The 23892-nt window shown below is 38.8% G+C and overlaps 1 protein-coding gene across 1 annotated transcript; it reads left to right on the forward strand.

The window, feature by feature from the left end:
• Positions 1 to 3111: 3111 nt before the first annotated feature.
• MS4A14 (membrane spanning 4-domains A14) lies at positions 3112 to 23352 on the forward strand. Its single transcript, XM_045786527.2, has 6 exons — positions 3112 to 3249; positions 5097 to 5225; positions 7753 to 7803; positions 10387 to 10536; positions 13262 to 13360; positions 21295 to 23352. Exons 1-6 carry the CDS (start codon positions 3112 to 3114, stop codon positions 23350 to 23352), a joined length of 2625 nt encoding a protein of 874 aa, XP_045642483.1.
• The last annotated feature ends 540 nt before the right edge of the window (positions 23353 to 23892 follow it).

Genomic DNA, 23892 nt, shown 5'->3' on the forward strand with positions numbered 1-23892 from the left:
ATTAGTTTGTTTTTCTGTTAACAGGAAGGTTCTTCAGAATATCAGAAGAATTATATTTAGAATTATCTGGAATAATATTTCAAATAATATTATCTGGACTAGATTCAGAATTCCCTGGAATAATATGAGGTGCAGTAAGGACAATGCATATTTCATTTGCAACTTCCCTCCACTCCCCCAGCCTGGTTGCCTTTCATAAATGGCATGGCCATCCACTCAATTTCTAAAGTCAGAAATTTGGGAGTCATTTTTGACTTCGTCTTCTGCCTCACTATCATATTCACTTTGGGAACCCAATTAAGCAAGAACCACTAGCAGAAAGGTTGAACAAATTCATGGCAAGAAAAGGAGTGAACAGTTTCAACCGAGTCCAAGCAGACACTGCAGATATTGAACATATATACTAGAATTCTGTGTTCTCTCAATGTTTTAGAATAAAACTGCAGGTTCCCCAAAAAGCAACTCAAAATTAGTGGCTAAGCCGCACATACTCAGATCCTTATCACAAACTTTCTGTCCTTCCTCCCATCTTAACCAACAGGGGGTGAAAGATTCTCCTGGTTGGCCTGGTGTAAGCAGTCATGTTGAGAAAGCAAGGAACAGGGCATTCAGCTGGCAAAACTCAGGGCCCTGAGTCATATAAGCACAAGGAAATAAATTCTGTCAATACCTGACTGTGCTTGGAAGTGGGTTTTCCCCACTTGAGCCTCTAAATGAAAATACAGGCTGTCTGACACCTTGATTGTAGCCATCCCTGTGAGACCCCGAACAGAGGCATCCAACTAGGCCATGCCTCAACTCCTGCTCCGTGAAAATCATAAGATAATAAATGTGTGTTGTTTTGAGCCACTAAATTTGCAGTAGTTAATAGCAAAAAAAACCCCAAACAAACCAATCAACTAAACTAAACAAACAAAAATACACATTAGATTGTTGCATGGAAAACGAAAGGGGGAAGGCCAAGCTTAAATTTTGGCTTCAACCCTTGCCAGCAGTAATGCTGGACCTCAGTTTCCCCTTCTTTAAAATGGATGTGATAGTATATGCAGAAGGAGGAATTTAGGAGTAAATATCTCATTTTATTTAAAGTAGCATTGGCACATGTTAAGTGGTACTTGTCAAATGCTAAGTGTGGTCTTCTGCAGGTGGAAAGCAAGAGGAATGCCATTTCCACCCAAAGAATATCACCCAGACTGTAGCTGTCCCATGGAGATCCTGTCATTTCATCTCTCCATGGAATAGCCTAGTTCCTGCCTTCTGGTCTAAGTCTGCAGACTGATATTAGAGGACCCATCTTTAAGAAGCTTGAAAGGCAAGCAGGGGCAAAGGGCTGAGGCTGACAACTATAGCCTAGTTGAAATAATAAAATGAGATGCATTTTTGAAATAACCAAGGCAGATGAAATTTTGTCTCCTGCTTAATATCACTTATTCTTTCCTAAAAATCAGGTATTCTGCACAAAGACAGTTCTTTCCCATCATTTTAAAGGAAGAACCATATGCTATTAGTCAACCCAAACTTCCACCCAATTTCCAAAAATGCAAGTAAAAGGCAGTAAAATATCTATGTGTGAATAGTAAACTAACATGTCAGGTTATAAAAATGCTTAAAATACTGTAATTCCTTGATTGTCAAATAATCATAATGGTCGCTAACAAACAGATGCTTTTTTTTTTTTTTTTTTTGCAGTGCATGGCTGCAGTCTGAGTCAGTACCATCCCAGATCACTTCCCCTTTACTGACACAGCATTCTTTCCAAAACTTCTCCATATGATTCTGATCATCTATCAATTCTACTTACAATTCAAATACAGACTTGTCTCACACTCTATTTTGTTTAAAATGCTGCCTTGTACTTTGGGTACATAAATTAAAATTTACTTGAATAAATGTTAGTAGAAAAATGTTGTAAATTAGGAATATGTACTCTCTCTGAAGTTTGGATGTGAAAACAAAGAGTCATTCTATCAGAAAAAAAAATTTAACAGAGAACACAGTCCACAATTATTTCTCTACATCAGTGGTTCTCAACCTGAAATGATTTTGCTCCCCACCCCCAAGGGACATTTGGCAATGTCTGGAGACAATTTGGGCTGTCACAACTGGGGATGTGGTAGTAGCATCTAATGAGTAGAGGCCAGAGACATTGTCAAATATCCTACAATGCACAGAACAACTCCTTACAGCAAAGAATTAGCAGACCCCAGATGCCAGCAGGGCTGAGGTTGAGAAACCCTGCTAGCCATGGTTGCCGCAAACTAGGAAATACTCAAGACAACATGGGTTCATATGATCTTTTGGATTTGTGAGACCACTAACCTTTGTGGTTTAATAGTTAAAATCATAATAAATACAGGATTATAAAGGATTAAATGTGGGAAGCAAAATTCCAAAAGGCACTTTCTGTTCTTTTCATTGTACTTGTGTAGTTTAAATCAGGAAGGCTTTGAGCAGGATTAACTTTACTTATCTTTCAAGCTAAAATACGCTCTAGTAAAGTAGCAACTGCCTCTGGTCCTATACCTCCTTAAATATGGATTTTTACACTATGAAGGAATAGGATTAAACAGCAAGTGAGACAATTCATCAACTACAAGTGGGAAACTCCTTTTGAAAGAGGGCAGAAGAAATACAAATTTTAGAGACAGGTGGAGTATGGCTCCTTTCTCAGTCCCTTAGTAGGTTATGCTGGGCAATGTAGTCTTTCTGTACCTCAGTATGGGCACTACAGAATAGTTACAGAAACTGTCTACAGAAACTAGAACATAAGGGATGCTCTGTAAGTTTCAGTTCCTTCATATCCCAGTACATGGGATTTGTTTTCACATACATCATGTATTTATTTTGTGTTTACCACCTGCTTATAATCAAATTGACAAGAAAGTAGGTCTTCTGGAAAACTGGACTGATCCTTCACCAGGATCCAGGGCCTGGATATGCTCCAGAATTCTAAGACTCTATGACTCAATGACTGTGATTCTGTGGTTCTAGGAGTGAGGAGAGCAATCACTAAGGCTCATTGCTAAGGGCTCCATGTGAAACTGATGGAAGACCATGATTTTAGCTGCAATGTTCAGTCACTCACTCTTTTAAGAGTTCTACCATTGAATCATGGAGTCATCATCCGAGGTCAAAAGATCGACCCCTGCCATCATTATACAACCAAATGATACAGTACTGACTGCATTTCCCTATGAACCTCATCCCTCTCTGCTGGATTTCCTGAAGGGAGAACCAAAAGTCCTAGGGGTAAGTCCTCTCCCATCCATGGGTTTTCCTGGAAGGGAGAAAAGAAGCTATTTTTCCAGGTGTGTCTGCATGGATGCTTTGATTCCCCTTCTTTTCTCTCACTTTTTGTTGCTAATGTTTCCTTCTTGATTAATTATAAGAACCTCTAAGTCATATGCTTGTACAAATAACTTGATCTTCAGTAGAAGAGCCAATATGTAGCCAATAATACTATTTCCCTAGATTTTGATAAACAAGAGAAATAAAAGTTCTGCTTAGAAATGCACACAGTTTGCCTTAGAAATGTCTTATTTATAAGCATGTCTTAGAAATGCTTCTGGGGGCTTATTTAACTCTGGGAAATAGAGTATTTATTTATTTAGAAAACATCTTTCTTTTTTTATTTAAATTCAATTAGCTAACATATAGTACACCATTAGTTTCACATGTAGAGTTCAGGTAATCATCAGCTGCACATAACACTCAGAGCTCATCACATCACCTGCCCTCCTTAATGCCCACCACCCAGTTACCCCATTCCCCCACCCACTTCCCCTCCAGCCAGTTTGTTTCCTATAGTTAAGAGTCTCTCATGGTTTGACTCCCTCTCTGATTTCTTCCCATTCAGTTTTCCCTTCCTTCCCCTATGATCCTCTGTGCTGTTTCTTATATTCCAAATACGAGTGAAACCATATGATAATTGTCTTTCTCTGATTGACTTCTTTCACTCAGCATAATACTTTCCAGTTCCATCCACATTAATGTAAATTGTAAGATTTCATCCTTTTTGATGTCTGAGGAATATTCTATTGTAGATATAGACCATATCTTCTTTACCCATTTATCTGTTGATGGACATCTGGGCTCTTTCCACAGTTTGGCTATAACTTCTTAACACTGAGGAAATCCTGGGGCTATTTCATGAGGCATTAGTACTGCTCTCTGAATCCTAGCAGAGAGGATGCAGGAAACTGGTGTACTTTTTCCAAACATCTTATTGAGGAGGTGCACTCAGGGCGTGGTGGCACCTCCCTTAGCGCTAAAAGCCATTCATGGAGAGGTTAAACTTCCTCTTTGTGCTGTTACAGGCATTGAGAGTTCTTTAAAAATTATAATCAAAGCTCCATAGTGAGCCACAGGGTAGCCAAAAAATCTTAAGTCATAAAGGTGCCTAGAGGAGAACCACTACTTGTGGGACAGTGCTATAGAGTGTGGCCTGGGGAAAAACCCAGAATGCTTGAGGAGAAGCTGTGTCCTGAGAAGAGCTGCCAACCCCAAGACCAGCATGGTGTAGACTCCTAACAGGCTAAAAAACCCACTAGATCACTCTCACCTCTAGAGAGGCCCTTGCCTGAAGAGCAGATGGGACACAGAACTCACCCCAGCTTCTCCACTCTACATCGGCAAACTTCAAACTTTTAGAGAAGTGGGCTGAGCTGTAACTGCAAAAGCCTATACTGAATGTGGAAAATGTGTGTGCTGAGGGGTGGGGATAATAGTAGGATGCTGGAGCTACCGAAGGGGAATAAGTTAAGGGTGAATAGTTTGCAGTGCCCGTCCTCAAGAAGCTTGCAAGTAGGTCAGGGTTATAGTTAAATCTGTCTGGTGCAAGGTAAATTGGTAATACCGGGGACATTAGGTAGTTAGGGATGAGAGTGAGGAATGTGAACCTGAAGGACCCAGGTAAGTGTGATGAGGAAAGAGACACTGGAATTTCTGCAAATCTAAAGGCAGTTGGCACACAGAAGAGGAAGGCATTCATGTGGAAGGAGGTGTGACATAAGCATAACGGGATGCCCCAGGGACCTGGAAGAGTCCAAAGAGACTGGGGCACTTGTGATCTCATGGACCCATTTCTTTCCTCACAGGCTATCCAGATCCTGCTTGCACTGATCATTGTGGGCGTCGGAACTATATTTGCATTTAATTACATCAATTTCTCCCAGAAATTTCCCCTCGTTTTCCTCACAGGATATCCATTCTGGGGAGCACTTATTGTGAGTACCGTTAGTCAGGAGCTTTTGAAAAATTAAGGTCAAGGCTGGTTTGAACTGCTTCAGGTGTTGGAATAATGAAACCCATGAATATGGTCCCCAAGGCGACCAGATAGCCAATCCCTTCTGTGGCAAGAGAAGTGATGCCATTTGGTCACTGCATTACCAGCATCACAATAATAACACTCTTAGGTGTACAGTGTTGTAAGTTTCCAAAGCCCTGTGTGTAGAGGAAGTCATGTGCTCCTTACTACCAATGGGAGATCAGATGGGCAAATATCCTACTTTCTCCTTTGCAAATACAGAAATGGAGTTTGAGAGTAGATAATAATTTATCTGACACACAATTTATCTGTGTAGCTGACACACAATGTTACATTAGTTTCAGGTGTACAACATAATGATTTGAAAAGTTTTTACATTATGTTATGCTCACAAATGTAGCTACCATCTGTCACCAAACATCTCTATGACAGTATCACTGACTGTATGCCTTATGCTGTGCCATTTATTCCCATGACTTAGTCATTCCATAACTGGAAGCCTGTTTGTCCCTCTCCCCTTCATCCATTTTCTCCATCCCCCTCCCCCCTCCCCTCTGGCAACTGTTAGCTTGTTCTCTGTATTTATAGGTCTGAATCTGCTTTTTGTTTGTCCATTTTTTTTTATTCCATATATGAGTGAAATCACATGGTATCCTTTTCAGTTTGACTTGCTTCACTTGGCGTAATACCTTCTAGTTCCATCTATGTTGTCTCAACTGGCACAACCTCATCCTTTTTATACCTGTATAATATTCCACTGAATATACCACATCTTCCTTACCTATTTGTCTATCAATGGACACTTAGGTTGCTTCCATATCTTGGTTATTGTAAATAATGCTGCAATAAACATAGGGGTGCATTTATCTTTTTGAATTAGTGTTTTTTGTTTTCTTTGGATAATCAATAGTGGAATTACTAGATCATATGGTATTTTTATTTTTAATTTTTTGAAGAATCTCCATACTATTTTCCACAGTGGCTATACTAATTTACATTCCCACCAACATTGCATGAGAGTTCCTTTTTCTCCACATCCTCACCAATACTTATTTCTTGTCTTTTTGATTTTAGTCATTTTAACAGGTGTAAGGCGATATCTCAATTACGGTTTTGACTTGCACTGATTAATAACGTTGAGCATCTGTTGGCTATGTGTACATCTTCTTTGGGAAAAATTTCTATTCAGGTCCTCTGCCCATTTTTTAATCAGACTGTTTGCTTTTTTTGGTGTTGAGTTGTGTAAGTGCTTTATATATTTTGGATATTAACCCCTTATTGGATATATCATTTGCAAAAATCTTCTCCCATCCAGTAGGTTATCTTTTCAAATTTTGTTGATGGTTTCCTTCACTGTGCAAAAGCCTTTATTTTAAGGTAGTCCCAATAATTTTATTTTTGCTTTTGTTAAACCCTTGCCTTAGGAGACATGTCCAGAAAAATGTTTCTATGGCCAATGTCAGAGGAATTACTGCCTGTGTTCCCTTCTAGGATTTTTATAGTTTCAGATTTAGGTGTTTAATCCATTTTGGGTTTATTTTTATGTCTGGTGTTAGAGAAAGTGGTCCAATTTCATTCTTTTTTACATGTAGCTGTCTAGTTTTCCCAGCATCATTCATTGAAGAGACTGTCTTTTCCCCATTGTTTATTCTTACCTCCTCTATCACAGATTAATTGAACATATAATCATGGGTTTCTTTCTGGGTTTTCTATTCTGTTCTATTGATCTATGTGTCTATTTTTGTGCCAGTGCCATACTGTTTTGATTATTGCAACTTTGTAGCATATCTTGAAATCTGGGACTGTGATACCTCCAGCTTGTTTTTCTTTCTCAAGATCGCTTTGGCTCTTCAGGGTCTTTTGTGGTTCCATACAAAGTACTTCAGTATTATTTGTTCTAGTTCTGTGAAAAATGCTGTTGGTGTTTTGATGGGGATTACAGTGAGCCAAGATGTGGGAGCAACCTAAGGGTCCATAGATAGATTCTTTATGTTCCAGATAAAGAAGTGGCTGAGATAACTATACTAGATTCAAGCCCTCATATCAGCCTTTAGAGAGATCTGCCATGAGAAAGTCTCCCTCCATCAGCTAAAGCAGACACAGTTTGCCCGTCCCTTCCCTCTGCCAGGCCCAGAGCTCAGAATTATCTTTCTATTTAGAGCCCCGCTGGGCAAAACCTCTGGGTGGTATGTTTGCGACCTTAAGGAGGGGCCTGCCTCTTCCAGCTGACCCTGGCAAAAGGGGTATTTTTCAGTGCTGAGTATGCCCAACACAATATTTCATCTTACATCAGTACCTACTCTTCTTCCTTGATGCTCAGGTGGAAAGACTATATGGTCAAGGAGATTCACAGACATACAGACTACAATATAATCTCCAAAGGAAATTATAATATACAATGTTACGCTATACTTTACTTTGGAGATTATATTGTAAGGGAGTCAAACACATCACCTGTTAACTTTTATCTCTTTTCTTCTTAACAGTATGTTATTACAGGATACCTCACAGGAATTAATGACAAGGAAAAATGTCTGGTAAGTTACTTTTGTGACTTCTACATAATTTATGACCTTCTACTTGCTTTACATCATCTTTGTATATAAAGCCTTTAATAATTAAGGATCTCCCGGGAAAATCTTTAGACATCAAATTTGCAGTTCAGGTCATTCCTATTTGCCAATGTCACTGTTAGCCTTCACCCTTCTACTAGTTCCCATTTCCCTGGTCAAGTAATCTGAAAGAGTTACTCATTGGAAACCATTCTACATTCCTCTAACTCAATGGTTCTTAACGGAGAATAATTTTGCCTCCTCCCCCAGAAATATCTGACAGTATCTGAAGACATTTTTAGTTGTCACAACTGGGTTTCAGGGTACTATTGTTACCTAGGGGTCGAAGTCAGGAATGTTTCTAAACATCCTAAAATGCACAGAAAGTCCACCATAACAAAAAATAAATCATCTAACCCAAAATGTCTGTAGTGCCAAATCTGAGAAACCCTACTCTAACCAAAACCAATCCCAGGATCACTGTAATCTCCCTGCCCCTCACCCCCACCAACAGAAGCTTTTCTATGGGACCTGCCCAAAGTCTGCAGGAAAGAGTCTGACATTGATGGCAGATCATTCTGGGATGGAATCAAGGCTATCACTCATTGCTGTGTCAACTTGAAGGGAAAAGTACCTACTTCAAAGGGCTATTCTGAGAATTTAATAAGATATTACATTATAGGGGTGCCTGGGTGGCTCAGTCGGTTAAGAGTCTGTCTGCCTTTGGTTCAGGTCATGATCTCAGGGTCCTGCAATTGAGCCCCACATCAGGCTTCCCGCTCAGTGGGGAGTCTGCCTGCCCCTCTCCCTCTGCCCCCCACCCCTGCTCGTGCTCTGTCTCGCTCTGCTCTCTCTCAAATAAATAAATAAAATCTTTTAAAAAATATACTATGTATAAAAGATACTTAAAAATTTATATTCCCTTCTAACAACTCATTTTTTTAAGGCTCTAGAGATGTAAGGGTTCTCTTGAAGCCATTTTGACTGTGTTTTTATGGTCCTTTGTCATTTTCCTCCAGGCATAGCTACAGACCATAGGAAAGCTCTGAGGGGATGAAAGCCACCATCTCTCTCTACCTGTAGAAATAAATACAGACAATGCAGATAAAGTCCAAATGCTGCTGTTCTTTCCATATCGATTCCTTTCAGAGCTGAGGAATAAACTAAGGATAGGCAGACTGACCCCAGACTCACTGAGAGCTATGCAGAAGAAGGCAGGCAGGACACCACGGAGGCAGGAACACTGAATTGGGTATCCGAAGATCTGGCTTTCCATCCCAGCTCTGCCACCAACTGCAGGATTCACGCAGTCCCTGAACCTTATTAAGCTGTAATGTGGGGATAACAAGTGATCTGCCTACATCACAAAACCATAATGAGCATCAGATGAGACAAAGGCTGGGCATATTCTTTGCAAACCATAAAGCCCAATACAAATAGGGGGTTGCTTACTTAGAAATTTTAGTCCATTAAAGGTCCTATGAGAGCCAGATCAGAGCCCAGAAAGAGCAAAGGACTGAGGATTGATAGAGATAGAATGTCTGTATGTCCCTGTACATTTTCTACCAAAATGCCTGTTTGTAGTAAAGACTTGTGCTTGAGGTAAGCATTAAGTCATAGGTATACTTCCAAGTCCTGCCACATGAAGCCACAGCTGCTCCTGGATAGGACAGGCTGGGTAAATGTGTCACTGCATCTCTCATCACAACAGGCATACACAATCAAGATACAGTAAATATCTGAGATATGAGGCTTTTCTTTGTTTTTCCTTTAAAAAAGCAATAGCAGTGCTGGGAGCCGGTATGAATAAGACAGTTCCCCCTTCCTGGCATACAGTGGGGCAATCAGGACTTTTAATAACTTCTATGTTGGGACACTGAAATCAAGAACGGAAATCATTAAACCCCCGTTTAAATTTGTTGCCTTCAGTAAATATGTTAGTGACTTAGTTGGCTACTGTTTGAATCCCTGGGAGAATAAATGAAAACCACACAAAGGCAGGACCTCATCTACTGTGTCGATCTTTGTGTCTCATGGGCCTAATGCAGTGCTGGACACATAGCTGGGGCCCACTAAACACTTGTTAAAATAAATGAGTAAGTGAATACTGCCCTAAAATTAGGTGACATTATTCTCATTTTTTGAGGTAAAAATCGAGATTCCGAGAGATTAAGTTACCTTGTACAAGGCCCTTGTTCAATAGGATTCAAAATCAGGTCTAATTACGAGGTGAAGATATTTCCTAACACACCATTTTCCTTGTAGATTACAAAAGACCGTGCGTGAGGATAAAATGAAAGTTTTCTTTAGCATTATCCATAGGGCACTCCTTCTTCTCTACCTGTTCTCTTTCTTGGCTTCCTAGCTCATTCTAAAACTTAGTTTGCCTTCCGACTTCAGTGAATCAGGATTTAACTTACCATGCCTTTCAGGCATACTGACCTGACGGGACAATTCATCCCTGAGGCGTATTTGGAAAGACAAAGGCACTATGAATTTCTTACAAGGTATTTTTGGTTTGGTTTGGGTTTTATTTATTTTAATATTATTTTCAAAACTGTTTTTCAGGGACAAGGTGCCACGGCCATGAATGTTATCAGTTCCTTGGTTGCGGTGGCTGGGATTACTCTAACCATTATCAGCTACAGATACCAGCACAAGTACTGCCAGGTGCCTTCCCTCGAAGGAATATGTGTTATAGGTAGAATTCTTTTCAATGTAAGTGGTCCTACTCTGTACGGTGAATCTGTACAATCTTATTTGAACTATGTTCATGATGCATCAATTCATTACTTTTGATTCCAAAAATGGAAGTTAATTAGCATTTGAGCTGACTGTTGAGAAGTGTATTGTGATTCAGGATCTGAATCCTGGTTTTGTAAGTTCTCTGAGTCCCAGTTTCCTTTGTGTGGAAAATGAAGATGATAAGAATATGTCTTGCATTGGGTGTCATGAGGATTACTTAAATTGGAACACTGCCTGGCACAGTGTGAACAGTCATAGGTTTTGGCTATTACTATTAGTACGACATGGACTGGATTAAATTCTACCTGTAAAGGAGTAGGGAGGCGCAAAATGACCTAAAGTTTACTCAACTGGGGCGCCTGGGTCGCTCAGTCGGTTAAGTGGCTGCCTTCGGGTCAGGTCATGATCTCAGTGTCCTGGGATCAAGGCCAGCATTCCACCGCATCAGTTTCTCTGCTCAGTGAGGTGTCTGCTTCTCCCTCTCCTGCTGCCCCTCCCCCAGCTTGTGCTCTCTCTCTTACGATCTCTCTCTCAAATAAATAAATAAAATCTTTAAAAAATAAAGTTTACCCAGTTAATACTAAAAACAAAATATAGTGGGAGCAGGTGCTTGAGCCACTTAATAAAGTATTTTAATAATTTTAGAACATAAGTCATTTTACACAAATGTAGTAATTTTATTCATTACAACAGATGAGATGTACCGTTGCCAGGAAACACAACTCTAAGTGTAATTTTCAGTATTTATCTAGTAAGCATTCAATGACATCATTTTTATGCATGTCAATGACTCCAAAAGGCCTTGCCTTTTACTTCACCAAGTAAATCCTGGGCTTTCATTTTATTTCTGCCAGCCACATCTTGAAGGTTTTTGTCTTAGAACATTAATGAGATTTGACCTGTTTGGATGGAAGTGAAAAAGAATCATGGGAAATTGTCTCCCCCAATAAAGGAGGAAAGAGAAAAGAGCTACCAGTTCCTGGATACGAGATCTTATTTAATCCTCACAACCATCCACAAAAGCAAGGCTAAGAACTCTCTCGTATGTTCTGAGATAAACTCCAGAATTAGACTCAAAAACAGTTACTAAGGAAAGCCAGAAAACTATACGAGGAACACAGTCCTGTCCTAACTGGGCCAAGACATACAACATTATAATCCCTTACTCTCTTTTCCTAGTGGACAGGAGACCACTACTGTACATTATGTTAGTATATGTTAGAAACTGTATACTTGACAGTTAAATGTCCAGGTTTTTGACTCTGCATGGATGGCAACTGCAGGATTAGTTTCTATATACAGAATCAGGGAGAACCCGTTCCAAGATCTCACGTGTATGACTCAACAATTCCTTGGTGTATTTAAATATCACAAATAAGCTTTAAAAAAAAAAAGCCAGGACCGTGGGCTATAGACATCTCCTGAATGGACCCCTGTCCCAAAGACCAATCCACTGTCTACACTGTGACCAGAGCCATCATTTAAAAATGCAAATCTGAGCACATTACACAATGGCTTCTTGTGAAACACAGAATTAAGACTCAAATCTTAAAAGGCTTACAAGACCCTATAATACCTACCTTGCCTACCTTTGCAACATTGTTCCAGGTCTTTGTCCTTCTTACTCCACACATCCGGCACTTCCTCAAATTCCTTAATGTATTAAATACCCACTGTCCCAGGACCATAAGACAAGCTTTCTCTTGCTTCCAATGTTTCCCAGCCTGGTGCCTACCCTTTTCCACCTCCCCAGTTAAAACTCCTCCTCATTCTTGAACCTCAGTTTAAACTTCACTTCATTGAGGAGTCCTTCCTGATTGCACCTCTACCCTTCCCAGTGCTGACCTCTTTGGATCTCCCATTACAGTAGTGTGTAGCTCCCAATATTTTTCATGGCACTTATCACACCTCAGTTAAGTAAATAATTGTCTAATTATTTGCCACTGTTTGCCTCCCTTATTATAAGTTCCACAATGACCAGGAACAGGTCTATCTTGCCCAACAGCAAATTTACAGTAGACACTTCATACATTTTGGTTTTACCAACAAATGGGGGAATACCCAAGCTTCTGAATGTGTTGCAGGGAAACCAAGCTTCAGACAGACTCAGTTGCTTGACCAGGTTAAGTGTTGCCTGACTGCACCCTGCTTTTCCAGTCTCCCCAACCCAAGCTTTCTGGACACCACGCTATTTCTTACCCTGCTTTTTGATCTAACTATTATCTTAAAGCAGAGTGTGCAGAACAGCAGTCTGTGGGTTATATCCAGCCTGCAGATATGTTCTATTTGGTTCACACAAGTGAATGAATAGCTGGAAAATGTCACATTAAAAATATGCATATCCAGCTTCCTTAGGAAAGAAAAAAAATATCATGGGACCCATGTTCCCACGTGGTAACCACTGGTCAGAAGTGATTAATGGACACATTCTAGGAACGCTTATTCTCTACTGTCTCCCCTCTTAACCGTTCCACTCATTTGGGATGATTGCCTGCCTCCTATAAGCACTGGAGTTTGTTATCCACACTTACCAAAATGACGTAAGATGAAAATTGTTCAATCACTGATGGCTATGGGAGTATCTAAAATGTGGGTTTTCCCCTATTTGGTCCTACAGTGTAAGTAGTCCTTGGCTTATATCTTTAAAATGATACAGCTTTCATTCCAAATGCCATATATTTATCCTTATTATTTGCAGGGAATTTTGTCAGTCTTACTGGTCATCAGTATAGTAGAGCTCAGCATCGCTGTGACTATTGCCTCCTTCAGAAGCAAGTGCTGGACAAACGCCGATGAGGTGCGTTCAATGGTGTTATAAGAACAGATTCCTATTGGGACACTGCAAGATGACCTCTGGTCTAACAGCTGCCAAAGCAGTATTCTCAGATGCTGAACTAAAACTTCTAAGGTGAAGAGGGTCAAGGAGAGATAAGCTTAACATTGATGGCTCACTCCACACTTTGAAATAACTATGCCTCTTTTTCCTGCCCTCTGCAATATCCAGTAGACTCTGTTCAGACATTTTACCTTATCTCCCTGACAAAATACATGAAGAGAAACAGACTTAATGGGAACCCATATTACTATGTCATGGGGAGCTTACACCTGGGCCATAAGGGTGTGTGAGACAATCCCCTCACCAGAAGGGAAGGAGAGAAGAAAAATAAAATTTAACAGCAATACTCATCAAAACTATCAAGACTCCCTTATTTTACCTTTGAAAGAACTAAAGCACAAAGAGTACCCTTTCCAGTGTCACAGAACATCAGGATTCTGACTAAAATAATGAGGCTCCAGAGCCTGCTGTCTCAATCCCAAAAAACCATTCCATGCCCTGTGTAAGGTGGGTGTTTTTCTTTTACATCGATTTTATAGAAGTTTAATTTACTAACAGTAAAATGCACCCATTGTAAGTGTACCTAATTCAAGGAGTTTAGACAAATTGTAAACCCCTGTTTAGCTACCATCATAATCAAGATACAGGGAATTCCTAGGGTGCCTGGGTGGCTCAGTTGGTTAAGCATCTGCCTTCAGTTCCGGTCATGGTCTCAGGGTCCTGGGATCCAGCCCCTCATCAGGCTCTCTGTTCAGCAGGGATCCTGCTTCTCCTTCTCCCTCTGCTGTTCCCCTTGCTTGTGCTCTCTCTCTCTCTCACTCTCCTCAAATAAATAAATAAAATCTTAAAAAAATATACAGTGAATTCCTATCACCCCAAAAGATTCTCTGGAACCTCTTCACAGTCAGTATCTCTGTCCTGATAAGTTTTTACTTTTTCAATCTTCATATACATGGATCATAAATAAGTACTCTTTGTGTCCAGATTTCTTCCACCAAGAAACATATCCATGAACTTCAGCCATGGTGTTGCATGTATCAATACCATGTTCCTTTTATGTGAGGTCACGCCACAATTTGTTTATCTGTGAACTTCCTGATGCGCATTTGGTTGCCATGGAACATTTGAGTTCGTGTCTTTGTTGTAGACATACAGTTTCATTTCTCTTGGAGCGTCATATCTAGGATTTGGTTGCCAGGTCAGATGGCAAGTGAATGTTTAACTTTGTAAGAAAATGTCAAACAGTTCTCCAAAGTGGCTATATCATTTTGCCTTCTTATCAGCAATATATGAGAGGTATAAAACGTTGATGGTTCACTCCACCCTTTGAGATAACTATGCTTCTTTTTCCTGTCCTCTCTGCTATCCAGTCATCTCTGTTGAGACATAGCTCCTTATCTCCCCGCCAGGTTGCTCCATATAATCACCAACACTTGGAATTGCCAGTTGTATTACTAATTTTGCTCTTCTAGCGGGCATATAGTGGAATTTCATTGTAGCTTTAATTTGCATTTCCCTGATGACAAATGATGATGAGTTTTTTTGTGTTTATTGTGCATTTGTATATCTTCTTTTTTTTTGGAGATGTGTCTGTTCAAATCGTTAGCCAACTTTTATTGCATTATCTTATTGAGTTATAAGAACTTAAATAATTCTTAATACAAGTCTTTTTTTGAGATATGTGTATTGCTAATATTTTCCCCAGCCTTGGCTTGCCTTTTCATTTTCTTAGTAGTTTCTTTCAAATAACAAACTTGTTGAAGTCCAACTTATGATTTATTTTCTTTTATGGTTAGTCCTTTTTGTGTTCTAACAAAGCTTTGCTTATACCAAGACTGTAAAGATTTTCTTCTCTATATTCTTGTAGAAGTCTTATAGTGTTAGTTTTTGTGTTTAGGTCTGTAACAGATTTCAAGTTAACTTCTACATATTATATAGCTGTGAGGTAAGAAGTTCATGCACCCCCCACCATGGAGAAACCCAGCTATGCCAACGCTATTTGTTGAAAATACATTGTTTTCCCCCACTACTTTGGCACCTTGGTTGAAAATTAATTCACCTCGTATTTATAGGTCTCTTTTGGACACTATTTTGTCCCATTGATCTGTATGTCTATCCTTCCACATATTACACACTGTCTTAATTTCTGCAGGTTTCGTATAGTAACCTTTTTTTATTGTGGTAAAATATACATAGCGTACTATTTACCATCTTAGCCATTTGTTAAGTACACAATCCAGTGGCATTAAATATATTCAGAATGATGTGTAACCATCACCACTATCTATGCCCAAAACTTCTTCATCATCCCAATATAAACTCTGTACCATAAACATAACTCCCCTTTCCTCCACCTTCCACCCCCTGGTAACTTCTAGTCTATTTTATGTCTCTACGTCTACTTTCCATTATCTACTGATTATTCTAGATAATTCATAAAAGTGAAATCATATACTTCTCCTTCTCTATCTGTTTTACTTGACTAAACATGTTTTCCAGGTTCATTCATATTCATCTATCAAAATTTCGTTCCTTTTATAGATGAACAGTAGTCCATTTTGTGTATATTCCACATTTTGTCTATCTATTCATCTGCTGATGGACACAGCTTTTTTGCACCATTTGGCTATTGTGAATAATGCTGCTAGGAACGCTCGTATACAAATATCTGTTCTAGTTAATTCTTTTGGATATATATCTAAGAGTGTAATTCCTGGATCATATGGTAGTTCTGTATTTAACCTTTTGAGAAACTGCAAAAATGTTTTGACAATGGCTGCATCATTTTACATTCCCATCAGCAGTGCACAAGGGTTCCAATTTCTCCACATCCTCACCAACATTTATCTCTTTTCATTATAATAACCCTCCTAATGGGTATGCAGTGGTAGATACCTCATTGTGATTTTGATTTGAATTTCCTAGCAATTAGTGATGTTGAGTATCTGTTCATCGACCTACTGATTGTATATCTTCTTTGGAAAAATGTTTATTATAGTCCTTTGCCCATTTTTAATTGGGTTGTTTTTGTTGTTGTTGTTGAACTGTGGGAGTTCTTTATATATTCTGGATATTAACCCCTTAGTAGATATATGATTTGCAAATATTTTCTGTCATTCTCTAGGTGTCTTTTCCTGTTCTTGACAGTAGTTTTTGATGCACAACAGTTCTTAATTTTGATGAGGTTCAATTACTACTTGTTTCTTTTGTTGTCTGTGTTTTCAGTGTCATATCCATGGAATCACTGCCAAATCCAATGTCATGAAGAATTCCCTCAATATTTTCTATGAGTTTTACAGCTTTGGCTACTTTTAGCATTAGATCTTTGATCTATTTTGAGTTCAATTTTATATATGGTGTAAGGCAAGGCTCCAAATTCATTTTTTCCATGTGGATATCCTGTTTTCCAGCACTATTTGTTGAGACTATCCTTTCCTCCACTGAATGGTCTTGGCACTCTTGTCAAAAATCAATCTATGAGGGTGCCCAGGTGGCACAGTCAGTTGAGCATCCAACTCTTGGTTTCAGCTCAGGTCATGATCTCGGGGTCATAGGACTGAGCTCTGTGTCAGGCTCCATACTCACCCTTGTATTGGGGACATAAATCTCATTTGGTCATGATGAATAATCCTTTTGATATATTGCTATATTTGACTTACTGATATTTTGTTGAAAATTTTTGCATCTACATAGACAAGAGATATTGTTAATTTCCTATTCTTGCAATGTCTTTATCTGGCATTGGTATCAGGGTAATGTCAGCCTCACAGAATGAACTGAAAAATTTTCCCTTCTCTTCAATTTTTTGGAAGAGTAAAGAGAATGAATGGTATTAATTCTTCTTTAATATTTGTGAATTTTTCAGTTTTCCTTGTATCATTAGTTTCTATCTTCATCCAGGTATGGCCAGAAAAGGCACTTTGTAGGGTATCTTTTAACTCTATTGAGACTTGCTTTGTGGCATAATATGTGGTCTGTTCTGAAGAATGTCCCACGTGCACTTAAGAAGAGTATGCTTTTTGCTGTTGTTGGTTGCAGTGTTCAGGATATGTCTGTCAAGTCTAATTGGTTTACTGTGTTGTTTAAGCCCTTTATTTCTTTATCATCTGTCTGGTCGCTATACCAATTTTGAAAGTAGGGTATTGAAGCCTCCAACTATTCTTGCTGAAATATTTCTCTCTTCCACTTTATCAATTTTGCTTCATATATTTTGAGGGTCTGTTATTAGATGTATAAAAGTTTATAATTGTTGTATCTTCATCTTCTGTTGAAACTTTTATTAATATATAAAGTCCTTCTTTGTCTCCTATAACCTTTTTTGATTTTAAAGTTTATCTGATATTAGTATAGCCTCCCCCTCAAGTTTTCTTTTGGTTGCTATTTGCATGGAATAGTTTTTTTCAATAATTTCACTTTCAATCTCTTTGTGCCTTGGATCTACAGTGAGTCTCTTGTACACAGTATATAATTGAGCTGTTTTGTTTTGTTTTTTATCCATTCGGCCATCTCTGTCTCTTGATTGCAGAGTTTAAACCTTTTACATTTAAAGTAAATACTAATAAGATGAACTTCTACCATTTTTTATTTGCTTTCTATATGCCTTATAGCAAGTCACTTAGGCTCTGTTCACTTTTTTGAATTCTTATTCTGTTCCTCAGACTCAATAATTTCAATGGTTCTACCTTCAAGTTCATTGGTTATTTCTTCTGCCTCCTCAAATCTGCTTTGGAATCCCTCTTGTGTATATTTTATTGTACTTTTCAGCTCCAGAAATTCCTTTGAGTTCTGCTTTATAATTATATCTCTTCATTGATACTCTGATTTTGTTCATACATCATTTTCCTGTATTTGCCCATGACTTTCTTTAGCTCTTTTAGCATCCTTAATATAGTTGTTTCAAAGTGTTTGTCTAGTAAGCATGATGTCTGGGCTTCCTTGGGTATGTTTGTGTTCATTAATTTTGTTTCACTGAATAGCCCATACTTTCCTGATTCTTTGTATATCTTGGGATTTCTTTTGTTGAAAAGTCAACATTTGAATCTTATTATGTGTTAACTCTGGAAATCAGATTATCCATCTGCCTTTGGGTTTTGCTAGGGGGTTTTGTTTGTTTGTTTTATTGCTGTAGAGCTTCTCTGTGCCAGAGATAAGCCTGAGAGGAAAGCTTCAGGTCTTCTCAAGTCTATTCTGAGCCTGCATCATTTCCTGGGCATGCATGTTGGGTTTCTACATTCTCCCATAAATACCATTGCTTTTAAATATCAAGAAAACAAAACAAACCAAAAAACAAAAATAGTTGGAAGTTGAATAGTTTCTTCTAGAAGCTGTTTCAGCCAGTATGGGTTGAAATAATGGCATCTAGCCTCTGTGCCTACACATCAGTGATCAGAAGCAGCAATCTGCAATAAGAATACAGAAACCTGATATTTGGAAGACATGATCCTAAATTGCCCATCCTGGCTCCAGCAACATGGGTTGCCATCCCCCAGCTGCCTGTCAGGGGCTCGGAGTGGGAGACAGGTAGTCACTACTATGCTGAAGGCTTAAATTGACTGACATAACCTACGAATTTACCAGCTAAGTTTTCCACTGGAAGCTGCAGGTGTTCACATAGACTCCAGAGTTGCAAAATAGTTATTTCAGAGTGTTTCCGCCAGTACAATTGCTGTATAGATGAACAGACAGATTCCAGGAGCTCCCTTATTCTGCTTTCTTCTTCGAGGTTACCCTAGAATAATTCTTAAAATCAGATAGTGTAAATCTTCTAACTTTGTTGTTTTCAAAACCATTTTTGGCTGTCCTACATCCTATAGATTTCCGTATAAGTTTTAGAATTAGTTTATTAATTCCTAAAAAAATGCTGCTAGGATTTTGATTGGAGTTTCACTAAACTTATAAATGATTTAGGAAAAAATTACTTGTTAGTAATATTAGTCTGCTTGCCCATGTCATAGAATATGTCTACATTTTCTTACATATCCTTTTATTTCTCTCAGTAATATTTTGTAGTTTTCAATGTATAAGTCTTTAGCATATTTTGTTAAATTTATCCCTAAATACTTCATGCTTTTTCCTGCTATTGTACATGTATTTTAAAACTTTATTTTCCTAATATCCATTCCTACATATAGAAATGCAATTTACTTTTATATACTGGTATACATTTAATTCACTATTGCAAGTTCTAACTTCCATAAAACACTAGAACACAAATACAATTTGGCCAAGTTCTTTGTCACTTTATAGCCAAGATCACTTTTCTTCTAGTCTCCAATAACATATTCCTCGTTTCTGTCTGAGACCTCATCAGAATGACCTTTATCTTTCATAGTTCCACCAACATTTCATTCAGAATTACTTAGGTATTCTCTAAGAAGACTGAGGCTTAATCTATGGCTCTCCTTTTCTCTTCCTGGGCCCTCACCACAACTGCCCTTAATGGTTCATTCACAGCAATATAATGCCCATTCACAGCAATATAAGCTTTTTCTAGTATGCACCTCCAAACTCCTCCAGTCTCCAAACATTACCCAGTTCCAAATCTGCTTCTACATTTTTAGATATTTGTTACAGCAGCACTCCCACTTCTTGGTATCTGTTTATGTCTGAGTCCATTTGGGCTGCTGTACCAAAGACAGAGTTGCTTAAACAACAAATATTTATTATTCATAGTTCTGAAAGCTGGGAAGTCCAAGATTCAGATTCAGGCATATTCAGGTTCCTGATTCATAGCTGGTAACCTCACTGTATCCTTGAATGGAGTAAGGGGCAAGGGAGCTCTTTCGGGTCCTTTTATAAGGGCACTAACTCCATTAACAAGGGCCCAGCCCCATTATCTAATCTCCCTCCCAAAGAGTCTACCTCTAAATACCACCACATTGGAGATTAGGTTTCAACATATAAATCTGGAGGGACACAAACATTCAATTTAGAGCACCTATGTACTATCTAACGATATCTAACTGCTTACCATCTGCCATCACACAATGCTGCATCATAACATAGTGTTTTGGTACCCACTATTTCTTTCTACCTGGATTTCAACTCTTATCTTACTTCATCTGAACTTTTTGCCTAAGGAATTCCTACTCATCCACCAAGACATGGATCTAATATCACCCTTCAATGAAGCATTTCCTGGCACTCAAAATTAGGTCATCTTCTACACTCCCATAAAGCATTTAGTACCTATTTCTATAATAACATTTGCTAAATTGTATTGCTATCTATTTTTATCTTGGTATACCTATCATTGTGAGTACCTTACAGATGAAACCCACATCCAATTATTTTTGATCTCCAGTATCTAGTTCATCTAGTAGGTGAACAGTAAATCATTATAAAACTGAATATATGGGGATACCTGGGTGGCACAGTCAGTTAATCATTGGACTCTAGGTTTCAGCTCAGGTCTGATCTCAGGGTCATGAGATTGAGCCCCGCATTGGGCTCCACACTCAATGAGGAGTCTGCTTGAATTTCTCTCTCCCTCTTCCTCTGCCCCTCCCTACTTGCTCTCTCTTCCTCTCATTGAAATAAATAAATCTTTTTTAAAAACCAAAAAACTGAATACATGAGTATTAAGTGGATAATTTTAAATTTCTGAGACACTTTATAATATTAAGTATAGGAAGAATATTTCAGACAATCTTAATCAAATTCCCCTTTTCAATATTTGAGATAATGGTGGGTGATGACTTGTCCAAAATAAAACCAATGAGTTGATGGCAAAGGCAGCGCTAGTAATGGCATTTGTTTTCTGACTCCTTGTGTAGATGTTATGTTCTATCTACTACCTTAAGGCAGAGATGAAAAATCATTTGGGAATACAAGAAAAAAAGAACATCAAAATTTGGTTGTTACATTAATGTTTCCCCTACCCCTTGGTTTTATAGATTGTATTTTTCTTGCCTTCGGATGTTACTCAAGATAGTGAACTATCTGCCCCTGAAGAAAATGCCACAATACAATTTGAGCTTCAAGAACAGTCTTCCACTGATGATTCCACAACAAACAAGCAACCTGTTTTCATTGGAGGCTATACTTTCTTCAAGTTAAGAATCTCAAAAAATCCGTTGGCCTTTCGACATTCAAGGAGGAGAAGTAGCAATATTTATTATACATCTTCTGAATCTATGCTAGATGAACAATATAAAAATATTCCTCCACCTTCACAACTTCATGAAGAACAAACTAAGCTGAAACCTTTGCCTCCAACATCAGATAAAAAGCCCACAGAAAATATTCCATACACTGAACAACTGAAAGATGAAGATCTAAAACCTGCTATCGCACAATCCCCAAAAAAGCAAACCCAGCTGCTGCAGCCTCTAGCTTCACCACTCCAAGTTATTCCATCCTATTCTACAAAAAAACTCCAAGCGTTACCACCCAAAGACTTGCTATCCCACGCTGTGCCGGTACAAGCCCCAAAACCCTATGTTACACATCCTCATGGCCCAACATCAGAAGACATGCCGTACCAAGACCTATCATCCCAAGACACACAATCCCTAGATATCCCATCTCAAAATGTACCATACCAAGACATATCATATCAGAATGCACCATACCAAGACATGCCATCTAAAAACATGGCATCCCAAGACATGCTGTCCCCATATCCACCACCCCAAGGCATAACTAACCAAGATCTGGTTTCCCAAGTACCAGCTCTGCCAGCACAAGTCGTGCTATTTGATGCTCCAACATTTCATGCTGCACAGTCCTCTAATATACAACGCCTAGATCAGCAGTCCCTTCAACAACAAAATCAGCAATTTATGCAAGTAGCATATCAAGACATGCAATCAGAAGTCAAGTTACTGACCCAAGAATGGAAATCTAAGGAGGAATTCCACAGCAGGAAATTCTCAAAGTGGCAACACCTAGACTGGCAAAACAAAAACTGGCAATCTCTAAAGTCAAATAATTTAGAGGAGCAAAACAAAGTCTTGCAATATCCAAAACAGAAATCCCCAGACCGGCAAATCCAAGGCCAGCAATCTCCAAAAAGGAAATCCCTAGACGAGCACATCAAGGGCTGGCTATCCCCAAAGAGGCGCTCCACAGATAAGCAAATCCAAGTTAAGCAAGACAGACAGAAACACCCAGATCAGCAAGCTGAAGGCCAGCTGGCCCAATGGGAACAATCCCGAAGGCAACAATCCCCCTATGGACAAGGTGAAGATCAACAGGACAAAGAAAAGCAATCCCCAAAGAAACAACACAAAGATAGACAAGATAGAGCTCTACAGGTTTATAAGGAGCAAGCCCTCATGAAACACACCCATCAAGCTGAAGACCTGCAGGTCCAAGAGCAGCTACATCAAGATGGGCAATTCCAAATCCAGGAGTACCAAGGCTGGCAATTTTCAGGCCAACAATCCCAAGACTGGAGACTTCAAAGCTGGAGAAGCAAAGACTGGAAAGTGCAGGAAATACAATTAGAAATGCCGCATTCCCTAACGTGGGACTCTCAAATCCGGCAAACCCAAGATCTATTAGAGAAAGAATCTGTAAAGCAGAAAGCCCTACAACAAGAAGTCCAAACTGTGCACGCCATAACTCGACATCAACAATTACAAAGCATTCCATTTCAAGACAGTCAGTATCAAGATAAGAACCAACAAGACCTTAAATCCACAGATACCCAAAAAGAAGCTATGCAAACAGACACCATGCAAACGAAAGACAACAAACTAAAAGACATGAAACAGGAGAGCCAAAACCTATACGACCTGCAGTCAGAAGACAAAAAGCCAGATTTTAATTGTTCCTCCTGCCAAAGCTCAGTACAAGACACACATTTCACTTCTACGTCTGATATAAATTCAGAACAAGATGTGCAGAAAAACATTTCAACTTGCTCAACTTCATACCAAGAAGATATTACTTTAACTTCTACCTCATGTTACCCTAAAGACCAACAGCAACCTGAAGACTGTGACTAACATGCAAAATCTACCCAAATGCCACACTGCTCCTAATTATGGAAGCAAAACAAGGAAGAACAATATAGTCTTCTCCAACCTATGTTCTCAAGTATAGTTGCTACTTTATTCACTCAGCAGAAAACAAAGGGCATGCAGAACACTCAAAGGATTTGTCCTTAATTAAAATAAAATGGCAACAAATATTAATGCTATATCAAAACTTTTTGGGTTTGAAGGAGTAATTCACATTTAAATTCTGTTACCAGTATGAGTGTTTCAATTTATGATCACCAATTCAGTTTACAGCTGAATACATTTTTTACTGACGTATAGTTGACATACAATATTAGTTGCAGGCATACAATGTAGTGATCCGACAATTATATACATTATGAAATGCTCACCACATACGTGTAGTTACCATTTGTCACCATATGAAGTTATTGTAATATTATTGACTATATTCCCTATGCTGTACTTTTAATCCTGTTTATTTTAAAACTAGAAGTTGTACCTCTTAATCCTCTTCACCTATTTCACCTACTCCCCCCAAACCAC

Source organism: Ursus americanus, chromosome 24 (genome assembly GCF_024610735.1).
Source record: "Ursus americanus isolate L20-20 chromosome 24, mUrsAme1.1.p, whole genome shotgun sequence".
In the NCBI taxonomy this organism is placed as follows: Eukaryota; Metazoa; Chordata; class Mammalia; order Carnivora; family Ursidae; genus Ursus; species Ursus americanus.